Raw genomic sequence first — 17,342 nt, 5'->3', positions numbered from 1 at the left:
TATTTTCATATTTTTCCTTCACACACTTGTGAGCTTTATTTCCACTCTATTTGATTAATTGTTTTTCATTATAATTGAGCTTAATTTGCAAGCACATTGATCTTGTAAGGATTATTTCTTTGTTTGCTTCTTTACATCTCTTTGAGAGGGTTTGTATCTTAAGGTTTGGGTAGAAACATTAAAGGAGTTTGTAAGGTTAAACATTATCCTCACAGGTTATCAAATTAGTGAATTTGGGAAAATCCTTAGTAGTGGAAAGTTAAGGTAGTAGAATAGGAAATTGGGGTCGAACCACTCTAAATTCTTGTGTCAAAATTTTCTATCATTTCTCTATAGATTTCAAAAATTTTTAAAAGTCAATTCACCCCCTCTTGGCAATTTTGGTTTGATTATTTGAGCCAACACAATCCATTGATTATGTTTTGTAATGGTTAAATTTGTGGATAATCATTAAATTGCCTTTACAAGCAAACAAATCATGGTTCTTATAATTGTGAATTATCTTCGTTGAATTTCCGATTTGGTTGTTATGTTTAGTGGCTAAGGAAGCTCAAGAAATAAGGGAAAATCAAAGTAGATGGATTCGATGTCGGCTTCCTAGTGAATTCCAGAACTCAGGTCTTAAATGGTTGTTCACTTTTTTAGTATCGTGTACTGGATATGTTTAACTTAGTCTTTCGCAAATGATGAGTTTATTCTACAACTAAATGTTGATGTATCGTGTTGCATGATGTGTGTTGATATGCAAATGCATGGTTAGTTATAAGTTTAACCATGTTGTGTAGATGAACTATTTGGCATAATAATATGCCGTGTATTAACCGTGGTATTGGTTGAGTGCTTGTGTATGAAATACATGTATATGAATGATATGCGGAGTAATGGAGGTCTGTCGAAGTGTGGTTGAAATGGGAGGAGTAACAGAGAATACGATATGTTACACATTTTACCTCCGGTATGGCATGTGAATGCAAACCGAGATTGGTGAATTGTTCCAGCCTTGCGGGGGAACACGTATGTGTTCAAATTAACAAGGAGGATTTGAGGAGGTTCAGTTGGTTTGTATGGAGAATACGTGAACATAGTTATGAAAGCCCTTTACGGGTAGTATGAAAGCCTTTTAAGGATAGTATGAGACTCTGCAGAGTCTAAGGCTTTAAGTCGTATGAATAAAAGCAAATCCATGGCCATGGCATAATTCAGGGAGGTCTGCCAGATCGCCTATATGGCATAATCTAGGGAGGTTTGTCAGATTCGCCTACATGGCATAATCCAGTTGAGGCTCGCGACATAGTTCGCGTATGTAAATTCGTTTCTATATGAAGAATTCCTTTTAGGAATTCGCATTTTATGAGTCCGCCTATGTAAGACATGATAGTTCGCCAGATTCGCTTACATGATAGTTATACATGGGATTCCTCCCTAGGGAAGTCCGCGAAATAGTTCGTGTATATGAACTCGTTTCTATATGGGAAATCATTTTTTTATTAATATGTAATGGGTGAGTTGCTTATTCAAGCATGTATCTATCTGTCTAAGACTTTGTGGAAAGTGTATGTATCAGTAATATGGCTAATCGTCTATAATTCAATCCAACTCAATACACGTTTTTCTATTTCTGAAAATAATAATTTTAAATTAATTTTTCAATTAAATAATTTTCTCAACTCGATTCTAATTCCATTAAAATTACGAAAACTTTACCGTAAAAGAATCTGTGAGAAAATATATTTAATTTTTCTAATTCAACAGATTCACAATAACCAATTAATTTATTTCAATTTTTTAACTCCAATTATTTATTTATTTATTTATTTGAAAAACCATAAATTATTTCTAAGATCATTTTCATACTTCGTAAGAAAACCACAATCATTTCTGAATGTTACATGTTTCTCTAACTTTATCATTTCTATCCATTTTTGTTCATTTGATTCAACATGCAATTTATTTCTGGTTTCAACGAGCTAACGGAGGGTCTGATTGGACATATGTGATTAGGGCTCAAATTATTTATAATTGAATTCTAGCTTTTTGCCTATTAATTATAAACCCATTTAATCATGAAGTCATTTCACTATAGTAATGTGACTGAGCTCTCCCTAATTATATATCATTACAAAAGCTATCAATGTTCGTCCAATGACCTTGTCATAATTGTGTTACCCTCATAGGATATCCTTAATATCTTTGAGATAAACTCATTCTCTCAATATGATCCTATTTTATCTCATGATAACCATTACATCTTCCTTCATGAAAAGTCAACTGCTACCAAATAGTAATTAAGTCATTTATCACAAAGAAAACGACCCGTGGCCACATTTTTCTTTCCATCTATCAAGTAATGTCAATGAGAGGATATCATTTACTCATTTTTTGGGCTATGAATTCCACTATTTTGAATTATGCTACATATTGCAAAAGTTGTATACCTAACGTACCAACTTTCGATTCCTTATCTATTTGAACTCAGACTTTTTCTTACATCAAAGTATATGATTCACTCATACATAATCCATCATCCACTCAGAACTAAGGTATACCACACTATAAACGTCACAAGTGAATAAATCCATAAACGAATTCAGGATCTTTTTGCTTGGGTCCAATCATTGTACTGTCAGTCCAGTCAGTCACATCTATATATCTATCTTCAGGGAGTCATCAACTCCGATGCCCAATACAAAGCATCTCCCTAATTGGACTTGATAAACGACATATTAGTCTTTCAATCAATTTGTTCATTTCTGATTAGACTAATGACATGTTTTGGTTCGTCTATTAATATAAGTTTTCTTTTTGTATTACGATCCAACCACGTAATACCGCTTAGTATTAGTTAAACATTAAACAACCAATGAGTTAATATTGACTTCTATTTTTTTACATGAAAAAACCACATAAGGACATTATACAAAGGATGTTAATGTAATTCATGAATAATTTTATTAACCAATCTGTTCGAAAAAATTACAAATGTATAAACAAATATACTACACTTAGGGCACCAGATCCAACAATAAGTTCGTGAGTTCTTGGACTTGCGAGGTCATGGGCTTGCAAAATCTTAAGTTCACGGGATATTAGCCTCGTAAGTGCTCCTAACTTACAAAATGGTTCTAGTACATAGTGTTGACTAGAGAAGTTGGCAAGACATGAGGCAAGCTCGCTAGGCATAAGTAATAAAAAGGTGACATATGGCCTAGTACGCAACAATAGTTAACATTACGACAAATGTGACGCATATCTCACCTCAAACCACACTCCCAACAAATCAACATTCATTAAAAATTCAAATATTGTAAAAATCCACAACCCCTAAAACACACCAAATTTTTTCTAAGTCCATCCACCTACAAATCCTAGTAAGACCTTAGCTCAGAAAAGCCTATACTTCACAACAATGTTAATCATCTCATAACCATTGAAACAATCCTCACCAAGACAAAGAGCAGGCCACAAAACAATCAATGTTTAGGGAGAGGTCACTTTATAACCTCCTTTCAATCATGAGGAAATTGTTATACCTATACCTAGGAAGCTCATTTCATGTCCTGCCAATCTCACTAGTTAATGCCAAGCTCAAGACTCTACAAGCCCATAATCTCTTAGGCCCTAGACCTAGCGGACTCACATTGCGAGGCCACACCCTTGACACAAACCAAACACCTATGACAACCCATTCCTATGAGAAATTAAATTCCAGAGAGTTTGAAATCAATATAGGATGACACATGGCGTCTTGAGAATAACCAAATGCGCCCCTTTATAAAAAAACCTAAACATCGAAACAAAACAACTCACGCTATTCACATTCTCAACTATCACTCTTTCTCCTCTCGAACTCTAATCTTCCTAAAAAAAAACTTAAATTTTAATCACACTTAATCACCTATGACTTTTCGTCTACCGAATGAACCATCATGAGCTGCTACAACCCCAACCTTATATCAACGTATATACGACTTAAAAGGGAGAAGATTTGGTAAGCCATATATATATATTTGATGTTTCTTTTTAATCATTAATTTAGTGGGAACATGATAATGGCTTCTCTTCTCTGGCCATGAGAAGAACATAATCTAGTTCAATTTTTGAGAAAACTGAAGAAAAAGTACAAATAATTCACTTTAATGTTTATGTTGTCATATTTTTCGACTATCAAATTTTTACTTTACTTTCCATAAAAAATTTATCCAATTAAAACCAATTTAATTTCCGAAACACTATACATATTATGACAGATTTTTTTTTTTTTAAATAAGCTAGACAGATCTTATTGATATATTTGCTCACATGTTTTCCTTTTATATCAATTAATAAAATAAAGTTTACCATAAAAGAGGCTTTAAATTTAAATCCAGCTCATATATTAACTCCAAAAAAACACACGGTCCCAATGTTTTGACCATTTTCAACTTTTTTTGAAATATTGAAAATTAAATTATTTCAAAAAAAAAAACCAGAATCCAGATGCCATTAATTTGGGTTTAAATACACATAAATCTAGCCCTTACGAAAAGAAGTTAAACTAGTAGACATACTTTGCTGTAAAAAATGTTTGGTTTCTTTCCTTTAATTTTATCAGCTTTCTTGCTTGGACTAGGATTCTATTTACTACTACAAGTACTTGCAAGAAAGAAGCCTGCAAATTTACCCCGTGGAAGTATGGGGTGGCCTTTGTTTGGGGAGACTCTTGGTTTCCTTAAGCCTCACAGCTCAAACTCCATGGGAAGTTTTCTGCAAGAACATTGCTCAAGGTAACAAGTTTAATTATAAGCAGCGATCAAGATTAATCACTATTGTTACACTCACTTTCATTGTTAGTTGTAACAATATAAACATTTGCAAATATTTAATGAATGATACTGAAAATGTTTGCATTCATTGCTGCTAGACAGGTATGGGAGAGTGTTCAAATCTCATCTATTTGGCTCCCCAACTATAGTTTCCTGCGACCATGAACTTAACATGGTTGTTCTTCAAAATGAAGAGAAGTTATTTAAGGTGAGCTACCCCAAGGCCATGCACGGCATTCTTGGCAAATTCTCTTTGCTTATTGTTTCTGGGGATGTTCATAAGAAGCTGCGAAATATTGGCGTCAGTTTCATCACTTCCTCGAAATCGAACCCGGAGTTCCTTGACTGTGTGGAAAAGATGACTATCTCAATGATGAATTCATGGAAAAATTGCAAGGAAATTGGCTTCTATAAAGAAGTTAAAAAGGTGGGATTAATAAGATGTCAAAAGCTATACATGCCTTAATATCCATGATTAACAATCTTGTTTTCTTATAAACAGTTCACACTCAATCTTATGGTGAAGCATCTTTTAAGTATTGAACCAGAAGAGCCACTAGCCTTCAAGATCCTGGAAGATTTTCTAACTTACATGAAAGGCTTCGTGTCTTTGCCAGTTTACCTCCCTGGTACACCTTATGCCAGTGCAGTGAAGGTACTGATTAGAACCATTTTCTTGTATTTTTTTATTTTCATAAGCAACATTATATAGATTTTGACACATATTTATTCGTGTCATGATGTCTTGTTCACTTTTGTGGTTTATATTTCCAAATTTAGGGCTAATATTGCTCTACACTTCAAGTTCTCTAATGACATGATACCTAAAGTCACCCTTTCCATCTTTCACTATATGTATATATTGCAGGCTAGGGCAAGGCTTTCTGCAACTGTTAGGGAGATCATAAAAGAAAGGAGAAAGGAGCAGTTGGGGCTTGTTAAAGGAGATTTCTTGGATGCAATTTTGTCGAAAGAGAATCTAAGTGATGAGAAAACAGTAAGCATTGTCTTGGACATGTTGCTTGCTGGTTATGAAACAACTGCAACACTCATGGCCTTGATTGTCTACTTTCTTTCCCTTTATCCAAATGTTTTAGCACATTTAAAGGTAACACTTTTCTCTCTCTCTCTCTTTCTTCCATGCATGCATCAATTAAACTTTTCTTTCTTTCTCTGTACATTTTACTTTTCTCACAATATTGTTTATGCCAGCAAGAACATAATGCAATAAGGAAAAACAAAGAAAATGGTGAATCCTTGAATTGGGAAGATTACCAGAAAATGGAATTCACTTGCAATGTAAGAAAGTATTTCATTTACAAGACATTTGTATGTACAACATATATCAAAGGACAAAACTTAAAATGGTAGCCTTTTCTTATATATGAATATATATATATAGGTTATTTACGAATCGCTAAGATGTGGAAATGTAGTCAAATTTGTGCACCGGGTTGCTCTTCAAGATGTCAAATTTAAAGGTTAATAACGACAACCCTTCATCCATTCTCTATATATGATTTTGTTTCATAATCATATATGCTATTACATTTGGGAGAGAGTTATATATATACAGATTTTTACATATATTTAACTGTTGTAGGATATTTCATTCCCTCGGGATGGAAGATACTTCCAGTGTTGACTGCAGTTCACTTTGATCCATCTCTTCACGAAAATCCTATGGAGTTTAACCCTTGGAGATGGACTGTAAGTGTTTGTATATATATAAGAAAATAAATGAAACAGAAAAAAAAAAGAAGATATCATTATTCATCTAGATGCAGGTAATATATCTATAGGTATGGTGGTTGGTCGACATAGAAAAGCGAGCCATGCATATGCATTAGACTAAAAGAAAAACAATATATTTATTTTGTTATGTTCTGTTGTTTGTGTAATTCAATAGTCGGCCATTTGGATGACACAGGATAAAGCAACAAGCAAAAAAGTGATGCCATTTGGTGGTGGTCCTCGGTTATGTCCCGGGGCTGACCTTGCTAAAGTAGAAATTGCTTTCTTCCTTCATCATCTTGTCCTCAATTATAGGTAAAATTTGAGCATCAATAAAATTTAAAATTCCCATCATATATATATATATGTTAAATGGATCCTCTATGGTCATTGCTTCCCACTTAGGAACCAGCACAATAATTAGCTTTGATCTTTCTTTTATAATGACCGGGACTCATATTTCTCCTGTATCATTATATGTATGGGGATTTAGGCATCATTTTTGTGTACATTTATGTCAAACTGCATTAATATATATCGATTACTTTCTCTTATGAATCGTAATTGGATGTGGGATTTGCTTCTTTTCTTTTTTCCAAAAAGGTGGAAAACAATGGCAGATGATTCCCCTCTTGCATACCCTTATGTGGAGTTCAGGAGAGGCCTACTTTTGGAGATTGAGCCAATACAAGCCAAGGCTGGAAAGATAGAAACCTGACATGTAGTATTTAAGTATACATACATTAGCGTTTGAGCCTTTGTCATGGTTGTTTCCATTGAAAGACTGGTAAATTTCAGATGTAAAGTTCAGGGGTATGGAAAAAGCCTTTGTCATGTAGGAATTAATGCAATTGGTTTCTTATCTTGTTAATATATCTATATTCAATACATTCAAATATAAGTATAGGATTCTTCATATATATAATATATTCTCAGCAGAAAGGCATATTATTAGTAAATGGGGGGGCAGACCCCAATGTTCCAAACATTGATACAGTAGAAGCTGAAGCAAACAACCAAACAAAAACAAAACCCGAAAATTAAGCAATTACTACCAGCGAGCACAAAAACTAGAAGATCTTTTAGCACCTGCTTTAGCAAGCGAATCAGCCAGGAAATTCTTATCACCATACCCAACTTTCGACTAAGTTTTATTTTGATTATTCAATTTTAAAAACTTTAAATTTCTATCACTAATATTTTTAAAATTTAAAATTTTAGCCGCTTACCATTAAATAAAGAGAAATTAACGTGAGGCTGTTTTTATTGGTCTAATAACAAATTTAATCTTCTAATGTTTACATATTTTATTAATTTATTTTAAATTTTAAATTTAATAAATTTAACCCTCAATATTTACAAAAATTTATCATTTAGTTCTAATTCTAAATGTTTCAATAAATTTAGCCATGAACATTTACAAAATTTATCAATTTAATTCTAAATCTAAAAGTTTAAAAAGGAAGATTATTTTTTAATAAAAATATAAAAAGGATATTTTTAAAATCTAAAAAGCATAAATAAATTATAAATAAAAAACCAAAAGGATATGTGTGGAAATAAATATATTAATATTAAATAAAATAAATTATAAATAATGTAAGTACTCTCAAAATCACTTCTTCCCTTGCAGTAAAAATCAGCTTCATTATATAGAATTCAGGATATTGTGTAAACTTAAGATTTCATTTCACACATACGAGTTACCAAATAAATATTCACATAAAAAGATGATAATTATGATAAAAATCATTTTATTTGGCAGGGTTTGAATCTAGAAGACACCCTGATCACAGCCCATTTTACCAAATCCCCTAAATTAATGTGAGCAGCACACAGATTGTAAATCTTCTCACCTATAACATGGTAAGCACCTGCATATTGCAGCCATTCCAAAGTGAAAACAATCATTACCAGGCTACTCTGAAATAAATCAGGTAGTAGAACTACAACTATCAGCAAGGAAAATTGTTGATTCATAGTCCTTTCTGAAAATGTTCAACTGCAATCCATCCAATCAATTTCATAGGAAGCTTTATATTCTTCGGCAACCATGTTGCCAAAACAAAACTGGATGTCTTTAGTTAGAATGAATTTGGCCTAGGCAACAAGTAAGTAAAATTCATTGCAAAAGATCAAGGCAATGTGTACTTGGCTGTTCGAATCAGTCAGAACTCTGTGCCTATGCTAAAGGTCGCTTAAAATGTGTTTTGAAATTGAAGACTAATGAAGAAAGGATGACAATGAAGAGCAAGTAAATTACCGCTAGGGAAGAAGCAATTTTGAGAGCTGCATCATTTATAATTTATTTTATTTAATATTAATAAAATTATTTTTAATACATATGTTTTGGTTTTTTATTTATGCTTTTTATATTTTTAAAAAATAAATTTTATCATTTTTATCCAAAAATGATTTTTTTAAATACTTTTGTTTTTTGTTTTTTTTTTAACTTTTGGATTTAGGATTAAACTGACAAATTTTATAAATGTTCGTGGCTAAATTAATTGAATTTTTAAAATTAGAACTAAATGACAAATTTTTGTAAACATTGAAGGGCTAAATTTATTATTAGGCCAATAAAAATAGGCCCACATTAGTTTCTCGTTAAGTATTTAACATTGGGTTACTAAAATTTTAAATTTTCAAAATATTGGTAATAAAATTGAAAGTTTTTAAAGTTGAGTAACCAAAATAAAATCTACTTGAAAATTGGGTAACCACCTAGATAGTTTACCCTATATATTTTATAAAATATAAATTCCTTAAAATATTCAACCTAATCATATAATATAACACATATTTATATTCAACTCCCTTAAATCTTAACAATATTATTGGTTTGGTATGACTGAGATCAAGTCATATATTATATAGATTTATATTTGATAGATTAATAATATATAAATCTATATATACTACCACGGAGACCCCCTTTGATTGTATCACAACTCCACTGTGATAAAGTTTAAAGGCAAAAATAACTTCCATCAAAACACAATTTTTTTAGTGTTTTTGAAATACTTCCAGTGAAGTATGTTAGTCCTACTAGTTGCATAATATTTTGAAGAATTCTAGTATGATTTATTGTCTTTGTTTAAAGAGATACCACAAGCAAAAAAGTTAAAGTGAATAGGATTTATTTTATACCATAACAAGAAGTTTAAATGAGGTAAAAATCTAGTGGTTTATGGCGTTCATATAGCTTGGATTCACAAGTCTACAAATGCTTATATATTGAAGATTTATTTACTAATTTTTGTGGGTGAACTTGAAAGCTCAGTCTATTCAACTATGAGGAACATTCATGAGCTTTTTTGTGTTGTAAAAAAAAAAATTTATTGTATCAATTTGGTCTAAATTTTTATAAAGGAACGACTTAGTAGGAGAGTTGAAGTTAGATAATGGAGGTGAGGTTGAAAAGAGTTGAGTCAGTTAAGCTTAAATCATATCTTGTACAATTGAATTATAGTGGGTTACTCTCTGGGTAATGTTTCACAGATATGAATGCTTTTTTATTGTGTAACCAATTCATGTGTTTTCCTATTTATTTTTCCAATTTTAGTTGTTCCTTAGTTGCAACTTAAAATACAATTAAACCAGTAACTCAATACTAACATTTGGTTTCAAATCTAGACATTAGACTAATTTGGTAAAGATTCTGTTATTGAATTGTTGAGATGTGGAAGGAAGTTCGATTTCCAAATATCTTATACTCGATGCCTCCAACTAAGCTTACTAGAACGCATGCATGAGGGAATTCATTATGTCCATAAATAAGAAGGTGAGGAGAGTTGTCTCACTAGTTGGGATCCACTAATTTTAGTTGTTCCTTAGTTGTAACTTAAAATACAATTAAACCAATAACTCAATACTAACATTTGGTATCAAAACTAGACACTAGATGAATTTGGTAAAGATCCCGTTATTGAATTGTTGAGATGTGGAAGGAAGTTCGATTTTCAAATATCTTATACTCGATGCCTCCAACTAAGCTTACTAGAAAGCATGCATGAGGGAATTCATTATGTCCATAAATAAAAAGGTGAGGAGAGTTGTCTCACTAGTTAGGATCCACCAACTACTGAAGTTAATAGAGCTAGAAAGCAGACAACTCAAACAGGCTCGGATCAGGCTTATTTTGGATTTGAATTTTTCGGGATTGGATCAGCTCGAGCTTGAGCTTTCTCAACCTCAATTTTTCTTAAGCTCGAATCTGTTACGGGCACGAACTTTCTTAAGCTCAGGCCATTTTGAACTCAGATTTTTTGGGTTTGAATTTTTTCATATTCGGGTTCACATCGAGCTGGGGGGCTCTAACTTTTCCCAATTAAGATTTTCTCAAGCTTGAATCTGTTACGAGCTCAGGCTTTCTTAGACTCGAATTGTTATGTGCTTGGATCGACACAAGCAAGCTTTCGGACTCGAACCTGTTTTGCTAGCTCTAAAGTTAATGGTGCAAGGACATCCAAGCCAAAAATTACTTGGACCGCTAAGAAGGATAAGCTAACCAACTTTAATTCAAAGGATCTTAAAGCCATATTTAACAATATGGATCTTCAAAAATTTAGAAGCGTCTCCAAGTGCACTATTGCTCCAAAAGCATTAACCATTCTTGAGACTGCTCATAAATGGGTTTGTATTGTGAAGCAATCCAAACTCTAAATGTTAACATCTGGGTTTGAAATTTTGAGAATGCTAGAAGATGAATATTTGTTTGATATCTATGCTAAGTTAGGTGACACTACCAAGTATTTATCCTTGATGAAAAGTACTCAAATACCAAGTTGGTGCTGAAATTATTAAGGTCTCTAACAAAATGTTTCTCCATCAAGGTGACAACCATTGAGAAACTAGTTAAGGACACTAACATAATGAGAATTGATAAGTTGATTAGGTCTCTACAAACATTTGATATGATTCTAAAGGAAACTAAAAAGGGCAAAGTCAAGACAAAGGAGAACATAGCTTTGCAACATGCTTCTTGACTTGCAACTACCATTAAGAATTTGTAAAAGCAATTGACCCTTTTAGTTAAGAACTTCAATAAGGTTAAGAAGTTCTTTGGAAAAAGCAAAGTATTTGAAGGAGGTCGGAGCTTTAACAAAGGAAAAGAGAAAGATATTGCCAATGAAAAGAACTCCATTGTGAAAAAGAAAGGCATACAATGTCACAAATGAGAGAGATGTGACCATATACAAGCTGAGTATGTTGATACACTAAAGAAGAAGCATCTATGTGTGACATGGAGTGATGATGAGTAAGCTAGTGAAAAGGATGTATATGATAAGCACTTAAGTATTATTGTGTCTTCAGTTCCCAAGTGACAACTAGAATTGCAACTTATTCTGATATCAATGATAGTGATGTTAAATCAACAAAAGATTTCATGGAAACCTACAAGTCTATGCTTGACAAATAGGCTTGGATTTGTAAGATCAATGTACAGCTTATTAATGAGAAATCTATGTTTAAATAGGATAATTGTAGGTTCATGAAAAAGCTTGAGGAGAAAGACTACTTGTTAACTGAAAAAGGAGCCAAACTCAATGAAGTTGTGAAGAAGTTGATCCCAACCTAGTCTATTTTAAAAAAAGGCAAGTCCTAAGAGTGAGAAGTTGGATAAAATCCTTGTTATTGCAAGAAAGGACATAGTCATAGCCATGGATTTTTAGGATATGTGGGCATAAGTGATGAAAATGTGACCCCAATAGCCTTTGTGAAAGCAAAGAAAATTGTTGATGAACCTGGAAGCTCCCAGAAGCTTAAAGCTACTTACATTGTTAAGAACTAAAAGTATAAGGGAAGAGTAGTGTGTTATTGTTGTAATGCCTCAGGAAATATCAACCTCATATGTTACAAACTGCTGAAGGATCTTAGAAGAAAGAAGTTAGTTGCATCACTAGTTGTAACTCAAGCTACAATTAACATAAAACAAAAGTAGAAACTTGTCTTAAAAAAAAGATCAAAAGTTCTTTCTAGTTAATCAATAATCCTTGAAGGCTTCCACCGAACATATATGTTATTTTGATAATGAATTCCATGCATATGACTAAGAGTAAAGACTACCTAAAAGAGTTCTAAGAAAACCATGAAGGAAAGCTGACCTTCTATGATGGAGGAAAAGGTAAAATACTTGGAAAAAGTGTGACCAATCTAGAAGGAATGAAAAAGCTTTAGAATATGTTCCTTGTTGAGCGCTTAAATGCTAACACGATCAGTATAAGCCAACCTTATGACCAATGCATGTTGGTGAATTTTACTGAGAGAGCTACAATGTGACTAACAAGTTAAATGAATTTATCATAGAAGGAGCCAAGATATTCAAAAATTGCTATAGGTTAGTAAAACCACTCACTTGCAATCGAGAAAGCTCTTTAGGTCTTAAGCTATGGCATGAGAGACTTGGCCATGTGCACTTTAGAAGATTGCAAAGATTGGTAAAATATAATGTTGTTAGAGGATTGTTAAAGTTAAAAGGAGCAATTCCCAAAATGTGTGTTGAGTGCTTAAAGGGGAAACAACAACATAAGTTGCATCCTTAATTACAATTGATTCAAATAATTGATTTGTAAAGCTTCAGCACATGGACTTGATAGGTTGATATAGAATAAAAGCTTGAGAGGTAAAAGATATGTTCTTGTATATGTAGATAATTATTCTAGGTTTACATAGGTTAGATTCTTGCGTGAAAAATCTAACACATTTGGTGCCTACAAGAAGTTGTGTAAGAAACTAATTAATGAAAAAGGCTAGCTCATTGGGAAAATTGTCAAGATAAGGAGCAACCATGGAAAGGAATTCAATAAAGAAAAATTATCAAAATTTTGTGATAGTGCACGCATTCAACATGATTTTTCTCCCAAAACTCCATAGTGGAATGGGGTTGTTGAAAGGAGGAACAAGACCATCTAAAATATAGCTTTAATCATGTTAAATGCCAAAGGGATTTCACAAAAGTTTTGAGAAAAAGTTATGAATACAAGTTGTCATGTGATCAATGGAGCTCTAAGGCCTAAATAAGGATGACACCTTATCAAATGTTGAGGCCAACAGTGGGGATACTTCCATGTGTTTGGAAGTGTGTGCTGTTTACTTTAAGACATAAGCTAAAAAAGGAAGTTTGAAGCACACAACGATGAAGGCATATTCATTGGTTATTCCACAAATAACAAGGTTTACAAAGTGTACAATAAATACACTAAATCTGTGATGGATTCCATTAATGTAATGGTTAAAAGATAAGCTTGAAAGTTCTTTAGTGGTTGAGTATTCTAATGAAGATCCAATGGAGACTGTTGTAGAAGAAGTTGCAATTGAACAAGCAACTAAGCAGAATCAGAATGAAAATCAACCTATAGATGACCTTTCTAAACTTAAATAATCCTTTAAAGAATGTAAAAATCATCCTTTGGATAATTTTATTGGCGATGTTATCAATGGCATAAGGACAAGGGGCAACTTTGGGCCAAACTACCATAATCCCTACTTTTTTCAACTCCAAAGAACTAAAGCTCTCATCATGTTTCACTTCCTTGCAAAAACAATTTACGTGGTTGACATTGTTTTTCACCACCTTTTCATCATTCTTTATATCAATTCCATCCGGGTCTCATTCCTTAAACAATTTTCTTTTCTTTAGTCCAACTCAATCCTCTTAATCAAAAGATTTTAAATAAATTTATTTATATTTATTTAAAAAACAATGTAAACCTATACTTTTTTTTTGTAAAGAAGTATTAAAATATACATGTTGAAATACTTGAATTACCTGGTTCAATTTTCAGGTTGTGACTTCATTTTTAAAAGAAAAAAATTCAATCAACCTTTTTTTCTTTTTTTTTCAAATTTAGAAACAAAGGAAAGGTATGCAAAAGAAAAGGAAAACAAATCCAAAGCCGCTTTGGATAAATAACTTTTGAAGTTAAGCATAATATGAAAATAAGTTATAAAACGGTACCCTTATTAGCAAAAAACAGAAAAAAACTCTTTCCTTCTCTTTATAGGTTTCCTTCTATTCTGCCAAATCCCTACCCGTTCTTTCCTTGCTTTTAAATTTTATTCAAATTTTATTTTTAGGTCAAATAATCAATCGATTTGAGGAAAAAAAATAAACAAAAGAAATGTCGAAATCGGTGATCGAAACGCCTCCGAAGGGCGGATTTAGCTTCGATCTTTGTAAAAGAAACGAGATGCTTGCAAAGAAAGGCGCTAATCCGCCTTCGTTTCGGAAAACTGGTACCACAATTGTTGGCTTGATTTTCCAGGTACTATTTTGGGGAAAATTGAATTCTGGGCTTTAATCTTTGTGCTCGTTTTACTTGTATTTAGTGTACTATTTATATATTCAATTTGGGTTTTTGATTGGTTGATACTGGGCAGTTTAAACTCTTTGTTTTCGATTTTATTGTTGGTTTTTAGATTTAAGAGTAGAAAGGAAGAATTATACTAATGAATCAATGTTATAGAAATAAAGAAGCTAAATTTTAGAATGTCATTAGTCATTAACCAGTTGTTGATTCTTCCAAGAGTGTTATGTAAAGGCTGAAGTTGGAAAAAGTTGGTTAAAGTAGTAGTCTTTAAGATTTTGCTCAAGTGACTGCTTTCACGATTTGTATCTCAACTTTAAGGTCGAGATATTTGTCACTGCAAATAAATGATTAACCAAATGGAATTGTGGGTTATAGGACAGAAACTGAGATGACTGTTGTTGATTAATACGCTCGGCAGAACTTGAAAAGTACCTAGAGATGGCACCATTTTGTCATAAATGTTTGCAGCTAATCTCCGTATTTGTTTTGTAAATGTAGGCTATTTTGACGCTAGTTTGGCAATGCCATTGTTCTTATTTGAAATTTTATATAGGATGGTGTTATTCTTGGAGCAGACACGAGAGCAACTGAAGGGCCTATAGTTTGTGATAAGAATTGTGAGAAAATTCATTACATGGCACCAAACATTTATTGCTGTGGAGCTGGAACCGCTGCAGACACAGAGGCAGTGACTGGTACTTTCCGAAATTGGTTTTTGATGCTTGGAAATGGTTCTGCCAACATCAGTAGTTTCTTTGAATTTCATGCTTGAACAGCTCTAGTGGTAAACTGTTATATTAGAATTCTCATGTTACTGTAGCTAACCCATTGTTATGGTCTTATATGTGTCTCCAGACATGGTCAGCTCACAGCTCCAGTTACATCGCTATCATACTGGTAGAGAGTCTAGGGTTGTTACAGCATTGACCCTTCTCAAGAGACACCTTTTCAAGTAAAGTTTTGCCTCTTTTGATATTCTTTGACTGACAACATACTCATAATACAAAGCCTATAGAGAGTAACTGCTTAATAATTTGTCCAGCTATCAAGGCTATGTTTCGGCTGCTCTGGTACTTGGTGGTGTTGATGTCACCGGACCCCATTTACATACTGTAAGTTCTCTTCAACTGTTTGGCGCTTCAAAATGACAGTAGCATTTTTTCTTCTTTATTAGTTGGTTTCTTATCACTACAATTGTTAAAAATCTGCAGATATACCCCCATGGATCTACTGACACGTTGCCATTTGCTACGATGGGTTCTGGTTCTCTGGCAGCAATGGCAGTTTTTGAATCAAATTACAGAGAAGGCCTTACCGTAAGTTCATCTGTTCCATTCTTTTGGTGTCTTGAAGATTGAAGAGATAGTCACCTTCACATGTTTTGCAACTATGAGTTTGTTTGGGTGTAAAATCTTTTATCAAAAGTAATTGTTCTTGCATTCGTGGTATAAAGTAAAATAAATTAGCTTAACAGCGTTATATTTTGATCCATTGAATCTGGGCAACTGATTCTTCTCTTATCAGAGAGATGAAGGAATAAAACTTGTAACTGAGGCCATATGCTCTGGTATCTTCAATGACCTAGGAAGTGGAAGCAATGTCGATATTTGTGTAATTACCAAGGTATGTTGTTAGCCACCAGCCACGTTTTTTTAGGAAAATACATCTTATGTTCATTTTGGTGTGAGTTTCTCATTTTCTTGAATCATACCTCAGGGCGGCAAAGAATACTTGAGGAACCATCTTCAACCTAACCCTCGCACTTACACCAGTTCCAAGGGCTATTCGTTTCCAAAGAAGACAGGTTAATAACAATAAGCTTTACAATGTCAATCCATTTTCACTATATAATTTCAGTGGTTACTTTGCTAATTTTTTAATTTCTATGATTACAGAGGTCCTCTTGACAAAAATCACGCCATTGAAGGAGAAAGTTGAGATCATTGAAGGAGGAGGAGATGTGATGGAAGAGTGACACGCTTATTTATGTTACTACATCATCTTTATAGCCTCACTTATGCTCTGTCAAAGAAGTGTTTATCAGTAGTATTCTGAAATTGTTTGTTTTCACCTAAGATTTTGTTGGCTAATGAATCTTTTGAGGTGTTTTTAACATTTTAGTTAAATGATTCAAATGGAAATGTTAGTAGTGAATTTCAGAGCAGCCCAAAGTCTTTGTTATCTGCTTCTTTAGTTTCATTAGTCCTTGTTCACTTGTTGGTTGGCATGTTGACATTGTTATCATCTTTCACGGGTTTCCCTCTGAAGAATCTGAGGGGAAGATTATACAACTGGTAACATATTCTCATTTTTCAAAATTTCGTGTTACTTCATTTAGTTTGCTTTTTCTTGGGTTACAGATCTCTTTCATCAGAAGCTCTCTTGACGGGTTTGATCTTCTTTTCTTTTTTTTTTTCCTAAAATCTAAATCCTGTCGAGTTGTTCTACAAATTTCTTTGTGAGTTTGCCTTTTCCGTAATTTAAATAAATATTT

The 17,342-nt window shown here is 33.0% G+C and overlaps 2 protein-coding genes across 2 annotated transcripts; both read left to right on the top strand.

Moving 5' to 3' along the window:
* The first annotated feature begins 4,523 nt into the window (after positions 1-4,523).
* LOC107926035 (cytochrome P450 724B1) lies at positions 4,524-7,387 on the top strand. Its single transcript, XM_016856803.2, has 9 exons — positions 4,524-4,763; positions 4,905-5,229; positions 5,305-5,457; positions 5,671-5,910; positions 6,015-6,101; positions 6,205-6,283; positions 6,406-6,512; positions 6,733-6,851; positions 7,140-7,387. Exons 1-9 carry the CDS (start codon positions 4,561-4,563, stop codon positions 7,252-7,254), a joined length of 1,428 nt encoding a protein of 475 aa, XP_016712292.1. The 5' UTR covers positions 4,524-4,560; the 3' UTR covers positions 7,255-7,387.
* A 6,920-nt stretch (positions 7,388-14,307) lies between these two features.
* Positions 14,308-17,012, top strand: LOC107925972 (proteasome subunit beta type-7-B). The gene is made up of 8 exons (XM_016856744.2): positions 14,308-14,803; positions 15,402-15,543; positions 15,704-15,800; positions 15,891-15,960; positions 16,060-16,164; positions 16,373-16,471; positions 16,565-16,652; positions 16,744-17,012. The coding sequence occupies exons 1-8, from the start codon at positions 14,660-14,662 to the stop codon at positions 16,821-16,823; spliced, it is 825 nt and encodes a 274-aa protein (XP_016712233.1). The 5' UTR covers positions 14,308-14,659; the 3' UTR covers positions 16,824-17,012.
* Positions 17,013-17,342: the final 330 nt, after the last annotated feature.

Source organism: Gossypium hirsutum, chromosome D04 (assembly GCF_007990345.1).
Source record: "Gossypium hirsutum isolate 1008001.06 chromosome D04, Gossypium_hirsutum_v2.1, whole genome shotgun sequence".
Taxonomy (NCBI): Eukaryota; Viridiplantae; Streptophyta; class Magnoliopsida; order Malvales; family Malvaceae; genus Gossypium; species Gossypium hirsutum.
The sequence above is the reverse complement of the archived record's forward strand: the minus strand, read 5'-3'. Positions and strand labels throughout refer to the sequence as shown.